Raw genomic sequence first — 22,521 nt, 5'->3', positions numbered from 1 at the left:
ACACGGGCTCCCCAGGCAGGAACCAACACAGCAGTGTCCAGGCACGGCAGGGGAAGCGGACGCACATCTCCGATGCATCACACAAAGTACCCCCACGGCGCCCAGGACTGGGGGAAAGTGGGGTGCCCTCCTCCTGCGCCACCTCCACCAGTCTCTGCACCGAGCAGCAATGCCGTGGGGGCAGCGGGGAGCCCAGCTACAGCCTGACGCAGCTCGCCCGCCTGTCCCTGTGGATCCAGAGGAGCCAGCCCAGGGCTCAGCGTACGGACACAAAGATGAGGCTCTGACAGCACCGGCTGCTGCCTTGCTGACTCAGTGTTTCATCTTTCTTCTGGGTCAGCAGCTCTGGGTGTTCTCAGGTCCCGGGATCACAGGGAAGGACCCCACGGCCACGAAAGGCAGCGCAGAGGGGCTGTGCATCACTCTGCAGAGCCAGGCAGGCAGGCCGGGGTCTCTTGAGGATGCCGCTGTGGAGTGCTCACACGGAGCTGAACCCGAGCCCCTGGTGCAGCAGGGATTCCCAGGAGCTTCCACATGTGCCTGCGTGCATGGGGATTAGGGAAAGCAGCTCTTTGCCAAATCCGACCGATATTCCAGAGACAAAGGTCTAAACCCATAGTAAAAGCTCTGGAAGTGACTGCTTTTGCAAGTATCTGATCCCAGCCCAATTTCCAGTTCAGCCTTTGCCCTGAAGGAGGGGGAAAGAAGGGGGGATCTGCACCTCAAGTCTTTGATAAAGCGCTGTTGATTAGAAAGCACAGTAGGTTACTCTATGGCCCATCTCTCAGCGGTATTTGAATGCTGAGGGTCCCTCCTGGGGCACATCGTTGTTTATGGCACATTACAACATCCGTGATTTTCAGATGCTGGTTACAGTCTGCCGTTAGGTTGCTTCATAATTGCTACACCAAGGTATGGACCAAGTCCTGCTTTTCCTGTTTCAACTGTAAATACAAAAGACAGTTGATTGCAGGGCATTGTAGTGAGTTGAGAAAAGTTTTGACAAGTCAGCCAAGTCCTGCTGTCAGTGGTATGTGCACAACTCAGAAGGACTGGGACCTTTCAGCGTGCAGGGGTCTGTGCTGCATCCTGCAGCCTCCGGATGGAAGATTATTTCCTTTCCAGATTTGCCAGAAATATCCCTGAGTTCACATTTCCAGGGAATTCTGCAAGTTCAGCCTGCTACAAAAGTCCACGACCTGTTCGTGACCACTGAAATAGCAAGGGGGTGAAGAGAGCTCAATTCCACAGCTTTCTGATCTTCTCCCACTCTGTCGGCTCTAAGCCCTATGTCCATCCTCACTTCAGCTCTGTTTGGGCTGCAGAGCCACACTGAACTCTGCCTCTCCCTGCATGGCTGCAGAGCTGCGTAGCCTCTCCCCATCCCTCTGCACGCTTCTTTCCTTCTCTGCCAGCACCAAGACAAACATCAGAAGGGGACAGAGGGTTTTGTTTCATTCCTGGACAAACCCCTGTGTATTGTTTTGCCAGGCCCAATAGTCTTATACGCCAGGCTACTAAGACCCAAAACCAAAAGCCAGCACATCACTGCAGGTGGGGAGATCTGGGTAAGAACTGTGGTGCTGTAGGGTAAGCAGTGCCAAGAGCAAACCCGGGTTGCAAAGGGGGCACGGCTAGGTCAGGGAATGAGCAGTAGTTTTAATAATTAAACCTAGTCCTAGCTTCCTTGGTGTTTCTGGTGGGGTTCAGCAGAGGATCCTAGTGTCACTGAAGGAAGAGGAGCTCAGCACTGCCCACAGAGCTGCTGGCCTGCTGGAGCAAGAGGGAGGGGAGGTAGGCAGAGTGTTGCCAGCATCCCTACACGGCTAAACTAGGCAAAACCCTAAGAAAGGCAACTCATGGAGATGAGACGTGAAGGTGTCTCTTTCTCTCCTCTGACAGGGAAGGAAAGGCTTGGAGGCTGTGTTTTACACATCTTGGGGCAGGCAAATCCCACCTCGAGTGGGTGCAGGCAGCAAACACTGCACTGTTCAGCAGCTTGGAAAGATACGGCTAAAACTGCTGCCGCCGGTTTCTGCCCACGCACCACAAGGATCACCTTTAGACGAGCACGGCTGTTTCACGTGTTAAAGGCATGGCTGCCACAAATGACCCATTTCTCCTGCAAAGCCTCTGCAAGATTGAGGGCTGTGAACAGCACCGGCTGCACAGCCAAAGTGTTTAGGGCTGAATTAAATACTCACTGGAGTTTGGTAACTCCAAAGCGTTATTAAAAGCTGTTGGTGCTGTAGCGTGCCCCCAGCAGATGGTCAGCAAGATCTGCTTTATTCGCTCCTGTCTGAAGGATCTCTGGATGAATTCAAGGCAGCGAGAGAAAAGCTTCAAGAGTCCCTGCCCCCTTGCAAGAGAAGGCTCGGCACAGCAGGCCGTTTATAAATAGCCGGTTTCAGGAAAAGGCATTTTCCGTTCTGGTGTCAGTACGCTGTAAAGAATAAACAGCTTTCAGAGCTGAAAAAAGCCCTCCTTATCTTCTCAGTATGCAAAACCCTGCATCTGCCTCCGTGTGCTCAGCAAGCTCAGGCATTCAGGGCACAGCAGCTGGCAGGAGCCCCCTCGCCCGGCAGGGAGGCAGGCAGGGGACCTGGTTCGCACCCCGCACAGAGATGTGTGCTGCAGTTGTCACACGGCCACCAGGCAGGAGGCAGACTCGGTAACGCAGGCTGTTCAGTCAGTTCCCTCGGTTCTGCACTGCTGGCCTGGGTTCACGGCATCTCAGGAGAACGACAAGGGGCTTGAGCACGCTGGAAGAGTGCCCGCAGCGTGGGGGCACAGCCTCTCCTTAAAGGACTTTACTGCAGTTTCACAAATCACCCGAGCTGGACCAAGGGCTAAAATACACAGTATGCCGGGCGAAAATCAGATGGGTGAATTCTGTCGGTGTGAAGCTAGCAACAGAGCTCGGAGCACAGGGAGGGAGCCTGCTGCTTCTGCTCTGCGCACAGGGCAGCTCAGCCCAGCAGCGCGGCAGGGGAACTTCTCTGAGGACTCGGTTTAAGTCAAAGTACAGACACAGTTTCTGGAATCTTGGCACTTTCTGAAAAGCACACCCTGACTTTCCTTTTGTCTTCATCCCCGGGAGCCCGGGACTGTTTTGATCCCCTATGGCAAGGGGTTGGAAGCGGGACAGGAGGGTGTTTCCGTCTGCAGGGTGGAGGGGAGGCAAAGCCCTCCAGACGGCTGGGTCTGCCTCCGCACCAGGGCCTTGACCTCGGCTCTTTCCTCCCCATTCCAGCCTAACTGGCCCCAGACGAGGAGGGACGCTCGGGTGCTGGGGACCGGTGGCTCAGGGGCCATCAGTGGTGACAGCATCACCCCGGCACGGGCACCGCGAAGCAGCCCTGGCGCTCTGACAGAGCCAGCGGTGGCAGGGGGGTCCCCAGCCCCCCGGCAGAGCCAGCGGGGGGGGTCCCCAGCCCCCCGGCAGAGCCAGCGGGGGGGGTCCCCAGCCCCCCGGCCCCCGGCGCCACGGCTCCCACGGGGCGCTGCTGCCCCCCGGTGGCGCTGGGCGAGAACCACAGCCCAGGCCAGCCACAGCGCTGGGGGCGCTGGGCGCTGGGCGGGGGTGCTGGGCGCTGGGGGGGGGGTGCTGGGTCTCCCGCCGCTGGGGTCACTTGTCAGAAGCCGGTGCCGCCCCCTCCTTCCCGCACCCCGGCGGTTCGCCCCGAGGGACCCGCGGGCTGCGGGCGGCGGCCGTGGCTCCCGCACGTTGTGGCTCCCGCACGTTGTGGCTCCCGCACGTTGTGGCTCCCGCACGTTGTGGCTCCCCCACGTTTTGCACCCTCGGAGACGGGAGCGAGGAGCCAGGCCCCTGGAAATCCCCCTCCCCACTGAAGGCGGGGAACTGAAGCAGAACGTACTAGAAGCACATCAGCGTTATGAGGATCCCCCAAAGCTTCTTTCTGTTGCTTCAACTCCTTCTGCAAAACTCCTTTTCTGCCCCCCGAGCTCCCCGCGTCCCCGCTGCCATTACAGCAGAGCTGATCCTGGTCCACCCATTCACTCTGCTCCTGCACCAGCACTCCAGGTGGTGGGGACAACCCCACCAAACTGCTCAGAAGGCCACAAAGTCACAAGGGCCTTCAGACGCTCTCGGTGCCCCGGACCCAGGGAAGCTGGACAGGCCAGGGAGCGGCAGCATGGCCCAGCCACTGCAGCAGCACAGCACTGGATTCATGTACCTGCAGTCAGAGAATGACAGTCTCAATTGACTGTCTAAGTCAGAACTTGGGCAGCACAGGCCTCCTTGCTCTGCCAGAGACCTCCTGTGCAGTCTCAGACACATCTTTCCATCTCCCCTCCGTCCCAGTTGTCTGCTGGAGGATGCTGAGTCCTTGTTTCGTAAAAACCCTGTGATCATCGTCCCTGTGCTCAGGTAACACAGGTATGAAGCACGAGCCAAAAACAGCAGGGAGAACCACGGCTTGCCGGGCTTCCAGGCATCCCCTCAGTTGTGATGACCCACGGTGCTGCTCTCTCTGCAGTTTTCCTTCTCTGTATCCTCTCTGTGCTTCCAGATCTTCCTTTCGACTGACAGGTCTGTACTGCACCCAGCCAAGCCGACACGATGCTCTCCACATCCTGTTTCCCTCTCCAGGGATCACTCCAAATTAGATTCCTCTTTGTCAAGTTGTTCAAGAGATCTTTAAAGACTGTCATGAACAAGCATTACAGGCACTCTGGCCGTGCTAGTTGTTTTCTTCCACGATCGGATTCAGCCTATGAAGAAGAAAGACCCTAAATTCAGGCTAGCAGCACCCAAGCTGGTGACTTCTGTTACAGTAATGCAGCGTAAACAGCTGTGTGTGCATCCAGCCTGTCCTCCCTTGCGCGTGTGTGCTCTCTCTGACACCCACTAGAGCTCCCCACAGCAGTTTCTTGGGGGAGGATCGTTCCTTCAGTCCCAGGAGAAATGTGCCACTGAGAAAGGACTAATCTTTCCTGGAGGGCTGGAGATTTTTTTAGATACATCTAGGAACTAGGAGGAATTCACACAGGCAGTGCAGGTGCAGTCCCTGAAGGGCAGCAGCGAGCACTGCTGGACACACGCGCTGCGTCATGCCACGAGCTCCCTTGGACCCCGGAGATTAGCTCTGGTCTGAGAGTCATTCCTCTTCTGCTGCTGCTCATCTCGTCCTTGGGCTTCGTTTCTCTATCCACGGCCCCATTTCACTGGAGAAGCGTGCAAAGGAAGATATTGGCAATTCTTCGAACACCGAATAAAATCCCCAACTTAAAACCACTGTAAAACTTTTTCTTACGACCAGGCTTCACTTTTCCCACAGGGACGGACAGACTTGGAGCTGGGAGATCCAGGTACACAGCACAGACTGATTCCGCAATCACGCAGTTACGCCCGATGATGACGAACGTACAGAGCGGGAAACAGCTGACGTCACGAAGCTTGCGCGGCGCCCCCCTCCTCCCCGTGGGTCAGTCAATGTGTGCAGAGAGATCTCATGGCCTGGAGAGTCCCTTCTTTTGGAATTAACATTTTTATTGGGGGGTGTGTGTCCCCAAAAAAACCCCACCACAATTCCCAGGGCACAAAAGCGCATAGAGGAGACGCTGGTGCTTTTCAGCCAGACAATATCGTGTGTGAACTATCAGGCCAGACATTTACACAATAAAGCACATTCATCTGCAAGAGAGTGGCTGTTTGTCCGTCACCTCTTCAGAGCTGACACTGGCAGCACCGGACAAAAGAGAAAGGGCAAGAGCTCTCAGCCTTTCAGCTGAGAGTGTCGTTATCCGTGACAGGAGGGGAGGGAGTGTGGGACACTGTCACAGCAAAGGCCCCGCGCTGAGGCGGGCACAGGAACAGCTCACCCAGGAGGACACCCGCACACCTCGGCTGCAGCCAGACGATCCCAGCGGCATCGCAGCTCTTCAGGGGCCGTGAAGGGGACGCAGCCAGGACAGGGAGCTGGGTTTTCACAGGAGCCTTGTCAGGAGGCACAGCAAACCCTTCTGAGGGGCTGCTGCTGTTCTTTGAAGCGCGTTGTCATCTCCTGACGGGGTTTGTTCATCCCCTGTACCTAAACAGAGATCACTGCAGCGCAATTGACTTGCTGCTGCAGCCCGAGGCCTCCGCACGTCGGCTTTACTTCCACTGCTCGTACAAAGCCTTTCTCGGGAATGTAACTGGGGGGATCAGCGTTATTTCTCCCAGAATCCTTCCGAAGCCGAAAAGCCAGTTCCGGCTTGGCGATGCTCTTAAATGGAGCATGAGACGGTTCTTCACCACAAGCTGTAGCACCGCTGGTGGGAATTCACCACGCTCTGTTTCGGGTGAGTTCCTGTCACCAATAGCGGGGTCTGGGAGCTGCCCCGGGCGCCCTCCCCCACGCCTGCCGCCGTCACCCGCCCCGCTGGTGCTCACCAAAGGCTTGTGGAGCGTCAGCCCGTGTCGAACAGCTCAGGACCCGCGAGTTCTGCCCACGCGCTGCTCCGCGCCCACCAAACCACCAACCCGCCCGCGTGCCCCGAGCCCAATGACCCCTCGTGCCAGGCAGGTGGCACCCGCGCCCCGCGCCGCAGGCACCACCGTCCTGCCCTGCTGCGGACCTGCTGGAGCGGGACATCGGTTACTGCGTCAGGCGTGTCCCAAAGAAATATTGAGCCCTTAATCACGCGTACACTGACTTCTTTCCTCCTTACAGGGCACGCCATCAGTTTTCATTCCAAGATTGGACGTACTTTACCTAAAATCCTGCAGCTGCTGCAGCAGGTAGCAGGGATGGGTGTTAACTTACCTTTCTTCTACTCTTGAATCGAAAGCTGGCATCGCATTACTAGCTGAGCTGAACAAAAAGGGGTAAGTTGAGAAACTGTGTAAAAGTATTATAAATTTCTAAATCATTTTAAAATGTAGATTGTTTTCAATGCTTAAAAAGGTTCTCCATTTTATATATTTCTAAGTGTTTTCCTCCTAGTTTATATTCTGATACTGCTAAAGTGATTATTTTGTAATCTCTGTGAACACTCACTGAAACATTTGCGGGTTTTATATCAAAATGTCTCATTTTTATTGTACAGAAATGGACACACCAACAGCTTCACTAACAAATAAACACTGAAACACAAAGTCAAATCCTGAACAGACCAAACCAAAACTGAGTTAATTCAGCGAGGTGACACGTCCACTTGCCCCATCAGCACCCACTACCCCAAAGCGGGGAGAACACCCAGTTCTCGGTCGCTGGCCAGATTCGCCTTTGACTGGAGCCTTGAACACGGACTGGCCCGGGCAGGGAATGTTCCCAGTAACGTTGTCAATGTACTGGTCGGTGTTGTGAGCAGCGAAGCAACTTGCTGCCTCGGAGGCTGCATTTTCAGGTGTCGGGGCTATCCATGGCAGCACAGGGAACACCACTCCGGTATCTTCAGGACTGTCACAGATGCCACAGCCCGTTTGCTGACCGCAGTCATTTTGTTTAAAGTTCAGACACGATTCCCTCCAGGGGTAGCGTCAAAAAGCACCGGTAATTTAGCTCATTATATATTTCAACCTGAAATTACAGCAGGAAAAAAAGAAACTGAACTTACAGCCTTGGTTTGATTAAAATTGGTTACCTGACCCCACAAACTATACAGCGGATCATTCACGTTCAACTGCACTGCTGCCTGGAAAAGGCCTTTCCCCAGGACACGTGTGTCATGTCCCGGGATGCAACTTCACGTGGTGTTACGTGGAAAGACTCTCGTCCTTCCTCGGCAGCTCTGTGGCGATGGCGGGAGAAGGGACAGAGCGCAGCCGCGCGTGGCTCCGGGCGCTCCGCTCCCAACCGCTCCCCCCGGGCCGCCCGCAGCACCCACCGCCCCCGGGGCGCGGCGGCAGGACCCGCCTCAGGCCAGCAGCACCGGCTGCCTCACGCCGCCCGGCGCTCACGGGAGCCCGGGTGAGCACAAACCACCCTCGGCTTCCCGGGCCCTGCAGCGACACGTTCCCCCGCTGCCCCGGGCCGCGGCCCGGCCCTGGGCCGCCGCCCGAACGCCGCCGGTCGGCTGCCTCGGCGCGGCTCAGCCCGGCCCTGGGGCGGGCCCTAGCGGGGACCCTGGCGGGGACCCAGGCGAGGCCCCCGCCGCCCCTCGCAGCCAGCAGGCGGCGGCAGCGCCCTCAGCCGCACCCGCGGCCCCCGCCGGCCGCCGCCATTGCCGCGCACCGGGCGTCGCCATGGCACCCGCGGGCTCGCCGCCCCTCGAGCGCGCAGGCGCCGGCGGCCGCGCTTCGCGCATATGCGGGGCGTGCCGTCAGCAGCGCCCGGCAGCGGCAGCGCATGCGCAGAGGCCGGCGGGGCGCTGTCAGCTGGGCCCGGCGGAGCCGCGCTGCCTCCCGGCCCGGCCATGTCGTACGGGCCGCTGGACCCCCACCGCCCCGGGGCGCCGGCCCCGCCGCGGGACTTCGGCGGCATCATCCAGACATGCAGCGGCAACGTGCAGCGCATCGCGCAGTACAGTGAGTGCGCCCGGGGGGGAGGGAGGGGGCGGCCCGGCCCGGCCCGGCCCGGCCCGGCCCGGCGGCGCCCCGTGAGGAGCGGCAGCGCGGCAGCCGCCTCGCCGACGGTGCGACGGGGAGCTCTCCTCGGGGTCCCGGGGAACCGCCGGCCCGCCGGGGCTGGCAGAGCCACCGCCAGGGCGGTGCCCGGCGCGGGCGGACCGGGAGCTGGCCCGGCCGGCAGCACCGGGGTCCTCCCGGTGCGGAGGCCTCGCTGCCCCGCGGCCGCGGACACAGGCCAGCCGGTAGCTGAGCTTCCCCCGCCGTGCGCGGTGACTAACAGCTGCTCTGCTGCCGCTGGCCCGGGGCGATCGGTGCTGCTGGCGCGCTGGGCGTGGTGTCCGTGTCGCTGCTGCCAGCCGCGCTCTGCCCAGCGGAGCCGAAGCTCTCCGGCACCCCCGGCGAGAGCCCGGCTGCTGGGTCGCCCTCGGTGGGTGCTGAAGTGGAAGCCGAAGGTTGCGCAGGGCGGCGGGGGGAAGCCGCTGCTGCAGAGATGTCTGAGGGCTGATGGTACCTGGCCCAGCTCCTCCGGAGTGTGCAGGCAGGGCTCTGCCCTTCGGTCCGTGGTGGTGCAGGTTCTTGGTTGTACAGTGTCGTTAGAGAAGTGTATCGGTGTCGTAAGCTGGTTGATTGAAATCCTAGTGTTGAGCGCTCAAATAGTGCTTGCTACATGAGTCACTTCCAAAAGAGTCTTTGGTATAACCCCTTCCTGAGGATGCTGCCTTTGCTCAAAAAGGCGTTGATTGTGCAAATGCCCCTGCAGTTTTGTAGGGGCAAGGTCAGTTGAACATGTTGGTTCCCTTGAAAGCTGGTGACTTCTCTAAGTAAGTCGATTATACGAAGTTATCAGCATTGCTGAAGCTGCTTTGCTCTTGCTCAGCCATGTTCATTTCCTCCTGGTGTAGGCGTGGCTGCTAGTTGAGTTGCTTCTGAGCTCACGGGTTGTCTGGGGGTTTTCCTTTTTTTTTTTTTTTCTTTTCTTTTTAACACCTTGCCTTCCTTCCATGGGACTTCTGTGAGCCGCCCCTTCCAAGTGGTTCAGCTTCCCATTCCCATAGGACAAGCTCCCACTGTCTCGTGACCAGCAGCCATCCCATCTCCGTGCGCTGCCCATCTTAGATGACATAAATAGCCTTGCAGTTTTTATCAAGGGGGGGGCACACACAGAACATCTGACTTAACCTTATGGTAGTTAACTTTATTATGCGTTTTATGAAAGCTTTCCATTCAAGCCTAGGAGGAGAAGAGAGATGGAAGCCTTAGGCCTGTCCTCATTTCTCCTTTTGTTCCCCATAGGGTACACAGCTGACTGTCATTCACTGCTTTTGGGAAGCTTTGTAGAGTTAGAATTTCACACCAGATATACAGAAAACTACTGACCTGAGCTGGCAAAACTGTTGCTTGCAAGACTGTTATGTTACCTAAGCATCTAGAGCAGAGATTGAAGTGCGTTAAGTCATCTTAAGTGTAAAGTAGTCGGTATGTGGAGGGCTTTACAGCCTGGGCTTGAATGGGTTTGGAGACTGAAAGCTGTTGACTGAGGGCGCTCTCTGTGTTGGTATGTATGCCCCCTGTCCAGAGAATACACGTGGAGAGCTCCAGCCCCTTCCTTTGGCCTCCCAGACACTTTGCTGTCGTTTCCTTGCGTTGCTGTGGGCTGAGATAGGCTGAGCCCGGCCCAGGCCAGTGCCTGGTGTGGAAGTGGGGCTCCTGTGAGGATCTCCCCCAGTGGAGGGGAAAAAAAGTGTCACGGAGTATCGAGACGTTATAGCACAAACGCCGTTTGTGAGGTCCCTGGTGTCCCCACAGGGAGCACAGGCCGGGTGCCGCCTGTCCCTGGGCTCGGCGAGGGGCGTCCCTGAGCCGCCAGGGGCCACCGGAGCCGTGAAGCGCGTGCGGGCTGGCGTGCGGGGAGCCGCGCTCCGCCGGGGCTGTGACTGCTGCCGTGTGGCTCCTCGTGGACGAGCTGTGGCAGTCCGGGGGGCTCGGGGAGAGAGCTGCTGGGTGCAACAGCCGTGCTCCTTCCCGGATTGCCGGGAAGCTGAGCTGCCCTGGGACATCACTTCGACAGGAGTGGCCGTTGTGGGAATGTGATGGTTCTTCCACAACACGTTCAGCCAACTGCAGTGGGTTGCTCCAGGCTGAAAGCTGGAATTGCACCAGGAGGATGTCACTGGGTGGGAAGCAGCTCTTGTTAAACTCGCGGGGTGTTCGACTCCCTTCAGCTGCCTGTAGAACTGTGCTCAGTTGATCCGCCTTGGTCTTGCCTCTCTCCATGCCTGATGGACAGCATAGGGTTTTGGGATGGGTTTGAGCCAGCCAGACTGTACCGTAGGTGGTGTGCCTGGCGTCTTTAGCAATGCTAAACGTTGTGCAGCTGCAGAACGAAGTGAATCACCTTGTTGGCCTGTGGAGAAAAAAAAAAATCTGAGGTAGAGGGAGCGGGGAGAGAAGATGGTACTTGTGTTTGAGCCAGGCTAACAGTCTGATGGGACTCGCTGGGTGGCTGCACGGTCCCTAGTGCCTGCACAAGGAAAACCTGAGGTAGGGCAGACAGAGGGCTAGGATAGCCCTTCTCACTACAACACGATGTCGAATTGATGCAAGCTGACCGTGAAGTGCTCTACTGCTGCCTGCTGTTCTTAAAGCTTGTTTGTGCCAGCATCGTGAAAGGTTTGGGCTATCCTGAGTAGCAAAATGTGTGGTGGTTTGTTGTTTTTTTTTTTAACAGACAGCAACCCTTGGCTTTTTCTTTTTAGTGCTCTGATTAAAAAAAAATAAAAATGAATAATTTAAGTCACTTTAGAACATGTAGAAGTACACACAGCGTAGTAAAATTGTTCTGCAGCAGTGGTAGCCTAAAATACAGAAATAGCAAGGCTGGTAGGAACACCCAGCCATGTTAGCTGATCTAAAAATGTTGAGGAAAAGGAGTGTACAAGCTTTTAGCTCAACAGACTTGTTGTCTTCAGGGTATGTGTGCCTCACTGTCGCTTCCTCATCCGAAAGTTAGTCTGATGGGCTGGATCATGTCTAAATGGGGATGTTTAAAATACACTTTGCGTTTAAAGCAAAGAATTTAAGTGTTGTCTTACCAGCTTGAGTTAAGTCAAACATTGAGAGAAATCCTCTGGGGAAGGCTAGAAGAACGCATTAAAGAGGGAATAAAATACACTGGAACTTGTCTTACTAACGCATCTTGTGATCTCTTTATCTTCAGCTGCTCAGATAAAGAGTTTGATGAGCCAACTGGGAACAAAGCAGGATTCCAGCAAGCTTCAGGAGAACTTGTAAGTATTAAGTGGGCTGACACTTGTACGGGTTCTCTCTCATTTCTGGCTGTATTCTAGCGGAACGGGGTTACTTGCTTTGGGGAGACACTGTATTAGATAAATTCCGTACAGCCCTACAAACCAAAAGGACTAGCTGTGTTAGGTAGTTTGCTGGACAAATTAAGGTGTTTCTGCAGGGCGCTGGAGAAGCCATCCGGAACTGCTGGGTAGGCATGGTTAGAAACGGTGTGGTTTGTCTAAAAAGGGTAGTGGCACATCGGCCACGCATCAGCTGTACTCTGAGGACCAGCCATCGTAGCTGCACGTGTGGTTTAGAAGAAATGAATACCATACTGGGTACTTGGTCCTCACATAAGAACAGTAAGGAAAACCAGCAAGGAAGACCCATAACTGGTGAAAAAGTAGCTTGCTGTACTGATGGATTCAGGCACTAGAAAGATTAGCAATCCTGTGTGGCAGCCAGAACACCACATGTCATTTCAGAAGAGGTGCCAGGGTGGGACCATGTAGGAGACATTTAAGCAGGCATAGTCCAAACTGCTTCCTGGAGAGACCGAACAGGGAGTCTGTGTTCTGCACCTTTTACGAGCTTGTAAAGCCTAAATAGCAAGTTATGAGAAGAACAACTTCTGGAGTCGTAAAAGAAAACTTGAAAGTTCATTCTCCCCTTATCTCTTCCTGTGACTGTACCTTCAGTCTCTGAGTAAGCAACTGCCCCATTTTTTTATCAGAGCTGCTGTGGGGGTAAGTTCATAACGTGCGGTGATGGTTACACAGCCTGCGTTTGAGGGGGGAGATCAGAGCCCGGTCGGGAGAGAAGGGAATCCGCGTGCCTGAGCTGCGCAGTTGACTCGATCCGTGTTTGATTGGTAGGTGAAAGAGCTGATCCCTGGTGACCACACGAATGTCTTTCCATCAAATGTCACTGTAGAAATGGCCCTGCTCCTTGAGGTGAGGGGGGTTACGCTCGCAGGGTGTCCGCTGCCCTACAGAGGCAACAAAAACCGCACGTGTTGCAGGTCGGCTTGTACGGCAGTGCAGCCTGAATGCTTTGGTTCGTCTGCTGGCTGAATAGGTGCTTCCCACTTCAGCATCTTGGGTCTGCTGAATGCCAAAAACATTTTGGTTCTTGTTTTGGTATTTCGTGTCTTTCTGGTTCACGGTGTTAGTTTTTGTGCAGATGGCCACTAAATAGAACTTGCAGTTCTGCTTCTCTGTGAAGCACTAGCATTCCTTCTGATAAACTGCATCTCTGATGTACAAGCTGATGCCTTTACATTGGGTTTGATGTAGCTAACCTTTCTGTGTTGCAGTACGAAGGAAGGTGCTGCTGCACTAGACCCTTTGCAACAATAGCTCTCAATTGCAGTGCTGTTGGAAAACATAAAGGTTCAAGGGAAAGCCTTGCATTTCCCAGAGTAGAAGCTGGATCAGTTCTTTCTCTGACCATCAATTTTCACAAAAATGTAAGAATTTAATATCTCTGGGTCTCTGTTCTTTTGTCAAATGTACATTTAACCAATGGAGTTGATGGTTGTTGGGTGAACGGTTAGTTACCGATTGGTACCACAAGGAATTCACCCTAAAAGAGGGATTATGTTCACTTGATAAAGTTGTCTCTCTCTTGAATTTCTCTCTCCTATGCCATTGGAGAAAAATATCTTTTTAAACTACTGAATTATACCAGTTAGTGGGGAGCACAGAGCTGCTTTGAATCTCTTTTTAAAACGAGTCCAGAGTTGAGTTGATGGTAAAAGCTAAAAGTGCATCTGTTCCGCTAGGGTGGAAAAAAAGCCCCACCATAAAGCTGTGTGATCTCAGAGCCCCTGCTTGGTCATCATTTTAGAAGCTGAAATGCTCAGAGACTGCTTTTTAGGTGGAAGCCTGTGTAACTGCTTCTGAACTTCTGTTTCAGACAACAGCTGCAGCATTCTGCCAACTGCCTTGCCAAAGAGACCAATGAATACCTGAAGGAGTTGGGGTCTCTGCCGCTTCCTCTGTCTGCATCTGAGCAGGTAGGCGCAGGGTTTGCCGGGGCGTGGTTTTAAATCACTCATTTCATGGAACTAGCTTAGACCACGACCTCACAAAGCTTGGATTGGCACAGCTGAAGAGACAATAGCCTTTTGCAATGAAGAATGTTGTTGAAATAGGGAAAAACATTAAACTGGCTACTGGTATGACACTGGGAAAGGGGAAAATGTAAGTCTAAAACTTACTTGCATGAGAATAAGAAGCCCTAGATGTTTGGGGAGAGCTGAGTATGCACTTCTGTTTCTCGAGTAAATTTCTGAAAAATAATCTTGTTCACAAAGCGCCTGGTGATGCAAGGCGGTGTTTTAGGATAAGAACTCATAGCAAACTGCATGTCAGTATGAAATGGGATCGTGCCAGAAAGCTTTCCCTTGCATGTGATTTATTAGCACGGGGGAAAAAGCTGACTCACCTTGCTCATACTCGAATAAAGCAAAGTATAGCGAGGCAATGATTGTGACTTTATCTCTTGCCACATAGTCCTTCAAGTTGCCCCTCCCTGTGGGAAAGGGAAGGGACAGTCCTCTGCTGTTGGCATTTTCTTGCTCTACTTCAAATCACTGCCACAGCATTGATGCATCTGCTTCTGTGAAGCTGTGGTGGGATGGCCTGGGGACATGGGTCAGCAGATGTTGGCTCAGTCTCAGCCTGTGTTTAAAGGTTTATGTGCCCATGGTAAGCGTGGCCACATTTTCCCGTGTGTTTGGCAAGTATTTTTCGGTTAACCTCCCTCTGGTGAACCAACTCCTGTGGTGTGCATCTCGTGGGGTGCAGCCGTGACGCTTGAAGCCTGTCAGAGCAGTCCAGTCAGAGTCTGCAGGAGCTGAGGATCTCCTCTGGCAGAAGGGTTGTTGCTTCCAGATGGCTCAGGTGGAAGCTGCAGTGTATTATGAGGCTGCTGTAGTGGCTTATTATAGAAAAAATTAATTGAAAACATTTATTTCCTTGAAATGGCTGGTGAATTGATATGAACTCGTTGAAGGATTACAGTACTGGAAGGCCTGCAGTTGGAGGCAGCTGTTGGGAAGCTCCCGAATGGAAAATGTAAGAACTGACCAGAATATTGAGTGTCCTTGGGACAAGGTTTTTCACAGCTTCTTGTTTCCTGTAACTGGGATGTTACAACACTCGAAGGCAACAGTCTGTGTAGGCTAAAAAAGTTGATACTGCAAGATGAGGATGAAAAAGAGTATTAAACTGATATATTTGGAGAAAAGATAAACTGAAACTGTTATCAGGACCAAGGATATTCTGTGATCAAATAACAGCGGGCTTCTAGTGTGGCATGGCTGGGAGAGACAGCTTATGAAACTGGGGTAATGGGTGTTGTCATTAGTTCTGGAAGTGTGGGGCTTCCTGTACTTGTAAGGAAGTTAAGGGGGTTGTCTTGTCAGGACAAGAGAAAGTCAAGTGCTACCAGACTGGCTAAGTAGAGGAATGGAGGGGAAAGGCATTGTAGGCATCCAAAAGGTACATAATTAAATGTGGCAGATTACTGGAATGTGATGTGAACAAAAGTAATGCTGTAGAAGACCCCTCTGTTTCAGACTGACAACTAGACTGAAGTCAGAGAACCTCGCTGCACCAAACTGCTTGGCGATTGGCAAGGCACAGAGCGTTTGGTGTAAGGCATTGAAACACGGCGGGCTGTTGTTCTCTGCAGGGCCCCAGAGTGCTGGCGCCAAAAGGTCGCTTGCATGCCAGCGTTCATCGCTGTGGTTGTGAGGGTGGCGTTCTGGAGAGTCCGGCAGTTACGTTACCATGAGTGGGAGTATCTGAACACTTGTTTTTATTTTGATTTTTAGCGCCAACAGAGGCTCCAGAAAGAACGTTTAATGAACGACTTCTCCACGGCCTTAAATAACTTCCAGGCAATACAGAGGCGAGTGTCAGAGAAGGAAAAAGAGACTGTAGCAAGGGCGAGAGCTGGCTCCCGTATCTCTGTAAGTATTTGTGGGAGTTTTGTATCGATAAGGTGAACTCCAAGTCTTTTGAGAGATCTTGTACTTGCCCACCAACTTCATAGCTGTCTGTGACACCTTATTAGAGCAGGTGAGGCCTCAGTGCGTTGGCTTTGCTGTTCCAGACGTTGTCAGTAGGCACTCACTTCAGTGGGCTCCTTGTCAGTGGTAGCAGAGGAGGGAAGGAATCCTGGGCGTTGGAAATGCTGGAGGATGAGATGGGGAGTCAAAAGTGCAGTTAATAGCAAAGTACTGCGGGCTGCTCTTTGCTCGATGTCGGCCCTAGCCTACAAAATTTAAGAGGTCAGTTGGAAGCTTACTACACCTTAAATCACATCTTAAATATCACACTGTTTCTTTATTTTCTTATAGCTTCTGTCCTGCTAATATCTCCAGTGTACGTTCCAACCTTCTCCCTGTTACCTTTTGACAAACCCCTGTGGCTACTAAGAATTCATAATAAAAAGGCCAGTGAAAGCATTTTTCTCCCCTTGCCTTGGGGCTTTGTGTTAAGCATGTGTTCCCAATTTCTACAAGGGAGCACACCTATCTGGGTTATGCTCTAAACTTCGTGCAGCATGTTGAGAAGGGAAGTGACAAACCACGGCTGATCTGAGTAAATGGACTAGCTGCTTTGGGTCACTCAGTTGCCTTTGATTTGCAGAGACAATCTGAATGTAAAAATTAAATCTAAAAGTTAATCTAACTCTAAATCTAATCTTAATTAACCAAAGGTAAATCCCAAAGTGGAAGTGACAGTGGCATTCTTGGAGAGCTCCCTGGACAGTATATGCCTTTGTCTTCGAGATACTCCTGTTGCAGTCTGCAAGACTAATAACTTTTATCTCTTCCAGGCTGATGAGCGGTTCAGAGAAGAGCAGCTTGTTTCATTTGATAGGTAACGGCTTCTTGTACTCTTGATGTTCTACTTTTAACTACCTATCACTAAAGCTTTTGTGGCAAGATACGTTTCTGCAACTTGGGCCAGGCTCTGCTGGCTGAATGCAAAGCAGAAAGATTGGAAAGGCAATTATTATGGTACTCGTAATATACAATGTAAAAAAAAATTAACTGCATACAACAGTATTTTATCCTTCTTAAATGTAGATTGTGTGATTAGTGCCCTGAGGGGAATAGGAGAGCCCCTAGTCTGTGGCAGTTGGAGCTCCAGGTTTTCTGGACCGTGAGCACCAGATTACCAGGCAGGATTTCCCTCACTGTGACCCTTTCCACAAGGAGCTGTGTATTTATTTCATGGGTTTGGGTGTGTTCGGGCAGCCCAGCCGGAGCATTGCAGAGCAGGGGGTGAGGCTGCCTTAAGCTCAGACGCGCCAGACGTTAGGCGCTGCCAAACTAACCCCCAAGCGCGCACACCGAGGCAGCGTTCCTGTCGCCTGTCCGGGGGTGGCACTGGTTCTGTGGTGACAGCGGGCCTGCCTAGTCGGTAGGCTTGGAAGGTGTCAGGCAAGCTGTCCACCCTGGAGAAGCCTTCGGGTTATTGTCCGCTCTTGGTATGGCGGTGGGGAGCGATGAAGTGACCGCCAGAAGCCCAAAATCAATTGAGAGAGATTTTAGGGCCTTTTAGGGGCAACTGCTCAGGGGATCAGGAGTGCAAGTGGTGTTCTCCTCCATCCCTCCTTGGCGGGGATGGATGAGGGAATTGACAGGAAGAGCCATCAGATTGATTCATGGCTCCGGGGCTGGGGTTACCGGCAGGGCTTGGGTGGTTTGGTGAGGGGTTGATAGACGGGACCCCCGGCTTGCTGGCACGCGGTGGGATGCACCCGTCCCAGAGGGGAAAAAGGATTCTGGGGCAGGAGCGAGCAGGGCTCGCTGACAGGGCTTTAAACTGCTTTGGAGGGGGAAGGGGACATGACTGGGCCTGCTGTTAATAGCCCTGGGAAGCAAGCCAGGGCTCGTAGGACGGCGTGCTAGCGAGGACTCTGCTCTGCCTTCTCAGCAGAGACAAGGGATAAACACAGAATGAGGAATGAAGAGGCAAGGGCTGCTGGTGGTGCTTTAGAAGTCACAGGAACACCTGAGAAGGGTCTGGTGGGAAACGGGGCCCACACCCACACCAAGATGTTGGGCTCGTTAGCTCGTCTGAAGTGCATCTATACCAGTGCACCAAGTATGAGCAACACACAGGGGGAGCTTGAAGTCGTGATGCAACAGGAAAACTATGACATAGCAGCTGTCACAGAAACATGGCGGGATGCCTCACGCGACTGGAGTGCCCCAATCGATGGCTACAAGCTCTTCAGGAGGGATAGACAGGGAAGGAGAGGCGGTGGGGTGGCCCTGTATGTGAGGGACTGTTATGAATGCTCAGAATTTAAGTGTAGTGATGGGGGGTTGTTCTGTAGGAGATGTTTCAGCTTTTACTCACTGGCCCTTTGCTATAAATGGACTGTGGAAGTACCTATACTCAGAGAAAAGAGTCATACTTTCTCTCCATCTCTTCACAGTGGTGAAGATTGGAATCAAATGCAGTCTCAGGAAGAAGATGTGGCAATAACTGAACAGGACCTTGAACTCATTAAAGAAAGAGAAACAGCAATCAGGCAATTAGAGGTGACCAGTAGCTCCTGCACGTTTAGCAGTACTGGGAGATAAACCAAAGGAGTCGTGCAGTGCTAACTAATGGGATGGGCTGAGGAGATCTGAAGGTGGAGGAACAGAGTTCCTTGTAGAGAGGATTGATGCCAAGATCAATCTCCCCGGTCCTGTTGAAGGAGATGGGGTGTATTTTCCTTTGGTGTTGACGGGTGGTCCTTCAGAGATGGTCGGAGCAACTCACGTCACAGTGTTCATCTCCATTCCATGCCGCCCTAATTGCTAGTGAATGGAACAAATACTCCGTAGCGGGAATGTTGTAGGCTCCTGTGTAAATCCCAGATTCCACAGATAGTATCATCAAGTCACCTCATCAGTGAATGATGTCTGTTCTGACACTTGAGCCATGGTCAGAAGAGGTGCTAAGAATAAGGATTAGAAAAATTATAACCAATGTTTGTTATAACTTGTTAAACTGTTGTCTTCAGGCAGACATTTTGGATGTCAATCAGATATTTAAGGATTTAGCCATGATGATTCATGACCAAGGAGACATGATTGGTAAGTATGTTGGGATAACAGGAGGTTTCTTCTTAGTTCAATTGCATGTTCTGCCCACATAGATTAAATTTTCCAGTATTTTGTATAAAAAGTATTGTTCTTTTTTTTTTTTTGAGCTACTGAAGCTCTGAAATATTTTACAATGTGTTCTCTTATTTTTCCATAGATAGCATAGAGGCGAATGTGGAAAGTGCAGAAGTCCATGTGGAAAGAGCCAGTGAGCAGTTACAGCGAGCTGCCTACTACCAGGTAAATTCTGCCTGCCTGCGTTATTGTCACGGCACGGTTGAGCAAGAGTGGAAGCGGCGTAACCAGGCACATACTGGGGATGGCAGTGCACGAAACAAGTTATTAAAAACAGCTTGTGCAAGGTGGCACTTGCTCCAAATGGTGCTGCAAGGAATAGATAAAGCACTTGAGTCAAAAATTAGGGTATTGAAGTTAGTCCTTCAGAGGATCTACAGTCAGTCTGTCCCTTCATGTAGGTGTGCTCAGCAAGTTTAAGTGTTCAGCTGTCTCTGCTGTTCTCTGGAGTTAGCAGAACAGTTAAACAAGAACAAATTCTCATTTTGTATCCATCTTGTAAACCTATCAGCCAAGACACTGATGTGCAAAACCCTTGCCCAGACTCGGGGAGCTGCTGGTGACTGGGATTTGCAGCATGGTTCTTTCTGGCTGCTGAGTCTGTATCCTGTGGCCTGTCCTTCCTTTCCCATCACATCTCTGCAGTGGTTCTCACCACTGCTTAACTCTCCTTTGGGTGTGATATTCAGCGTTTGCTGTAGGTTCCTTTCATCATTGCTGTCCCTATAGGGCCGGGTTCTGTGGAGGAGCAGGGGTTCTGTGGAGGAGCAGGGGTTCTGTGGAGGAGCAGGGGTTCTGTGGAGGAGCAGGGGTTCTGTGGAGGAGCAGGGGTTCTGTGGAGGAGCAGGGGTTCTGTGGAGGAGCAGGGGTTCTGCTGCAATCTGTCCCGTGCAGGTTCACTGCTGGGACTTCAGGATCCACACAAGATAGAAAAGTGGGAGTCTTTCAGGCTCTTAAGTGGGGAGGTACTGGAAGGCAGTAAATCTCCCGTGCTGTTCAGTGCAAGGGAGGGAAAGGCTTTTGCCATCTGGCAGCACTTAGTGGTAGTCTCGCTCCATGGCTCCCTTTACAATTTTGAGGTATCTTAAAAATCTAAGTTTGGGAGCTGCTGGACATGTGCTGGATGTGTATTTTCTGGATGGAGAAGGAAGTGGTTATATATAACTATCCTCAATTCCTTAGATACAGGGTAAAAAATACTTTGTATGTATGGACAGACTGTAGTCTCCTGTGATGAATAAAGTGACCAAAGCTGTAAAATCCAAGTACAGTAACTAACCCGTGGCAATGTTAAATCACTTGCACTGTAGCAACACAATACTATGCCCACACCAACCCCAAGTGGACAAGGGCAGATTGTGTCAGAGAACTGCTTGGCAGTTTTATTAGTCTTACCTGGAAAATCTAGATAGCTAGAGATGCTTGGATTTCTTTCGAAGCCGTGGTGTTGTCTGTTGGGATGAGAAACATGTGGTAGGTATTGCCAGTTCTCTCTTTGTAGCCAACTTGCATTTTCCTTAAAAGAAGCAAAACTTGTCCCATTTTGACTTAACTGCATGTCTCGGACCACTGTGCTCCTAAAACTAAGAACAGTTATCTGTAGGATGATGCAGTTTAAGGGACATGTACAAGCGTTCAGACTGCACTCGTTACTTCTCTCAAGTGTCAAGTGCTCTGGTTTGCCAAGTTAGTAACGTTAATTGCTAGACTGGCTTTTTCCTGTTGTCATCTGTTCCTGGTGTCAACGGCTTTTTTTCTTCTTCTTTCATTAGAAGAAATCCCGTAAGAAGATCTGTATCCTGATTCTTGGTCTTGCTGTGGCTTCCATAATCATAGGACTCATTATCTGGCAGGCAATAAAATGAAATCTTCACGTGGAACCTAGGCTCACTGCTGAGATTTTTTTTCCCTCAGAGCAAACAGGCTGACTAGTCGTGGAAATGAACTGACCACCCTGAGAGAGCACAAGCTGGACTACTTCTAGTAATAGATATTAGCAACTAATGTGCAGATAACTAGTATTTGGAATTAGTGAACTATGGAGACAGTATTTATGAGTTTATATACAAATTATTGTTTTATGTAACTAAAATCTTGTGGTTTTGCTTTCTGTAATGTATTATTCCCTGTCCCAACTGTATGCTGAAGTGTGATCAGTCATTGGAGATGTCTTGTTCCTGACAAGTGGCACAACTTTAACATTTTGTATGTACAGGTAACTTTGGACTGGAATAAGAATGACATTCAAAGAGGGCACACCACTGATTCACATAACCTTAACCCAGCAGGTTCTGAAGTCTCCAGTATCTGCCCCGTGGTTTTATTCATTTCCAAGGGGCTGTGGTTCTAGATTCTCTTGGAGAAGGATGTCGTTACAGATCTGAAAGGCCAGGAGAAGTGTGCGTGGTGACAGCTGGAACCACTGCATGCTGGTCAGGTTAGCCTCGAGACTCCTAACTGGGTGCTTTATTTCTGACCATGGTGGGGTGGTTGTTTTCCAAAATGCATCATTTGAGGACAGGATGTTCTTTGACTTACAATCTAACAATGCAGCTTCCTTAGAGAAACTAGCTGGTGGTTTGTCTTTGGACAAAGAAATCTCTTCCAATGCTGACTCTCAAGCACTAGAAATACAAAGTTTAGCTGCTCGCTCCTAATTGTCTTGTAGAAGCTTCCAGGGAGAAAAATCACACACGGATGAAGTGGGCACCTAATTTACAAGCTAGCAAGCTAGATGAGTATTAGCTGAAATCCTGCTCTGAAGGAGTACTCCTGAAGCTCACTGGTCATGTACTATAAACATTAGGTGTGGCTTGGGAACGTCTGGTGTTTTCCGTTCTTTACGAACAGCAAGTGCAGACCCCGTCCGGTGAGGCGCCAGGTCTTTCAGAGAGAGGCTGTGCGGGCACACGACGAGGATGGCTGGTTCCAAGGGCCGTGCTAGCAGAGCTGAGCAGAGGGTAGGCGCCACCCCCCGCTTCGATGTAGCTCTGGACTGACAGGCACTGAGGGAACAGGAATCTGTCCAAAGCCCAACAGAGCGTGGCAAATGCAGCATACTGACCCATTTTGTATTTAGTCCTTATTCCATGTCTCCTGTATAATAACGTAAATGTGAAAGCTGGGAAGGGAATGTGTTCTCCCAATTGCACAGTGGTTTGCACTATTGCGCCATCATTCCATCGAGTACCCATCAATAAACACTTTTAAAAGCCTCTGTTGGAGCTTCTCTCTCTTGCAGTTTAGACCTTGGCAGGGTTATGTTTGCCCTTCCCTCCATAAGCCCGGAGAAGACTTCCTATCAGCAGCAGCCGTGTTTCCTCCAGCTTTAGTTCTGTGGTCCCTGATCCTTAAGAATAGCTGGAAACGCTGAATTCCTTTCCTGTGGACATACACAGAACTCCTGAGCAGAGCTCTGTACAAAATTAATCTGATTTCCCCCCCGCCCCTAACAGTGTTGGGTCAACTTTGACTGTTTGCCTGTTGCTAGAAGTTGAAGTCTTTGCTGAGCCTGTAC

General features: G+C 51.9%; 1 protein-coding gene across 1 annotated transcript; it reads left to right on the top strand.

The window, feature by feature from the left end:
- The first annotated feature begins 8,364 nt into the window (after nt 1-8,364).
- STX12 (syntaxin 12) lies at nt 8,365-22,221 on the top strand. The gene is made up of 9 exons (XM_086479405.1): nt 8,365-8,476; nt 11,736-11,805; nt 13,724-13,823; nt 15,648-15,785; nt 16,658-16,701; nt 18,272-18,377; nt 18,848-18,920; nt 19,087-19,169; nt 20,777-22,221. The coding sequence occupies exons 1-9, from the start codon at nt 8,365-8,367 to the stop codon at nt 20,867-20,869; spliced, it is 819 nt and encodes a 272-aa protein (XP_086335531.1). The 3' UTR covers nt 20,870-22,221.
- Nucleotides 22,222-22,521: the final 300 nt, after the last annotated feature.

This window comes from Leptosomus discolor, chromosome Z, assembly GCF_034619465.1.
Source record: "Leptosomus discolor isolate bLepDis1 chromosome Z, bLepDis1.hap2, whole genome shotgun sequence".
NCBI classification, from domain to species: Eukaryota; Metazoa; Chordata; class Aves; order Leptosomiformes; family Leptosomidae; genus Leptosomus; species Leptosomus discolor.
This window is presented reverse-complemented; position numbering and strand designations above follow the sequence as displayed.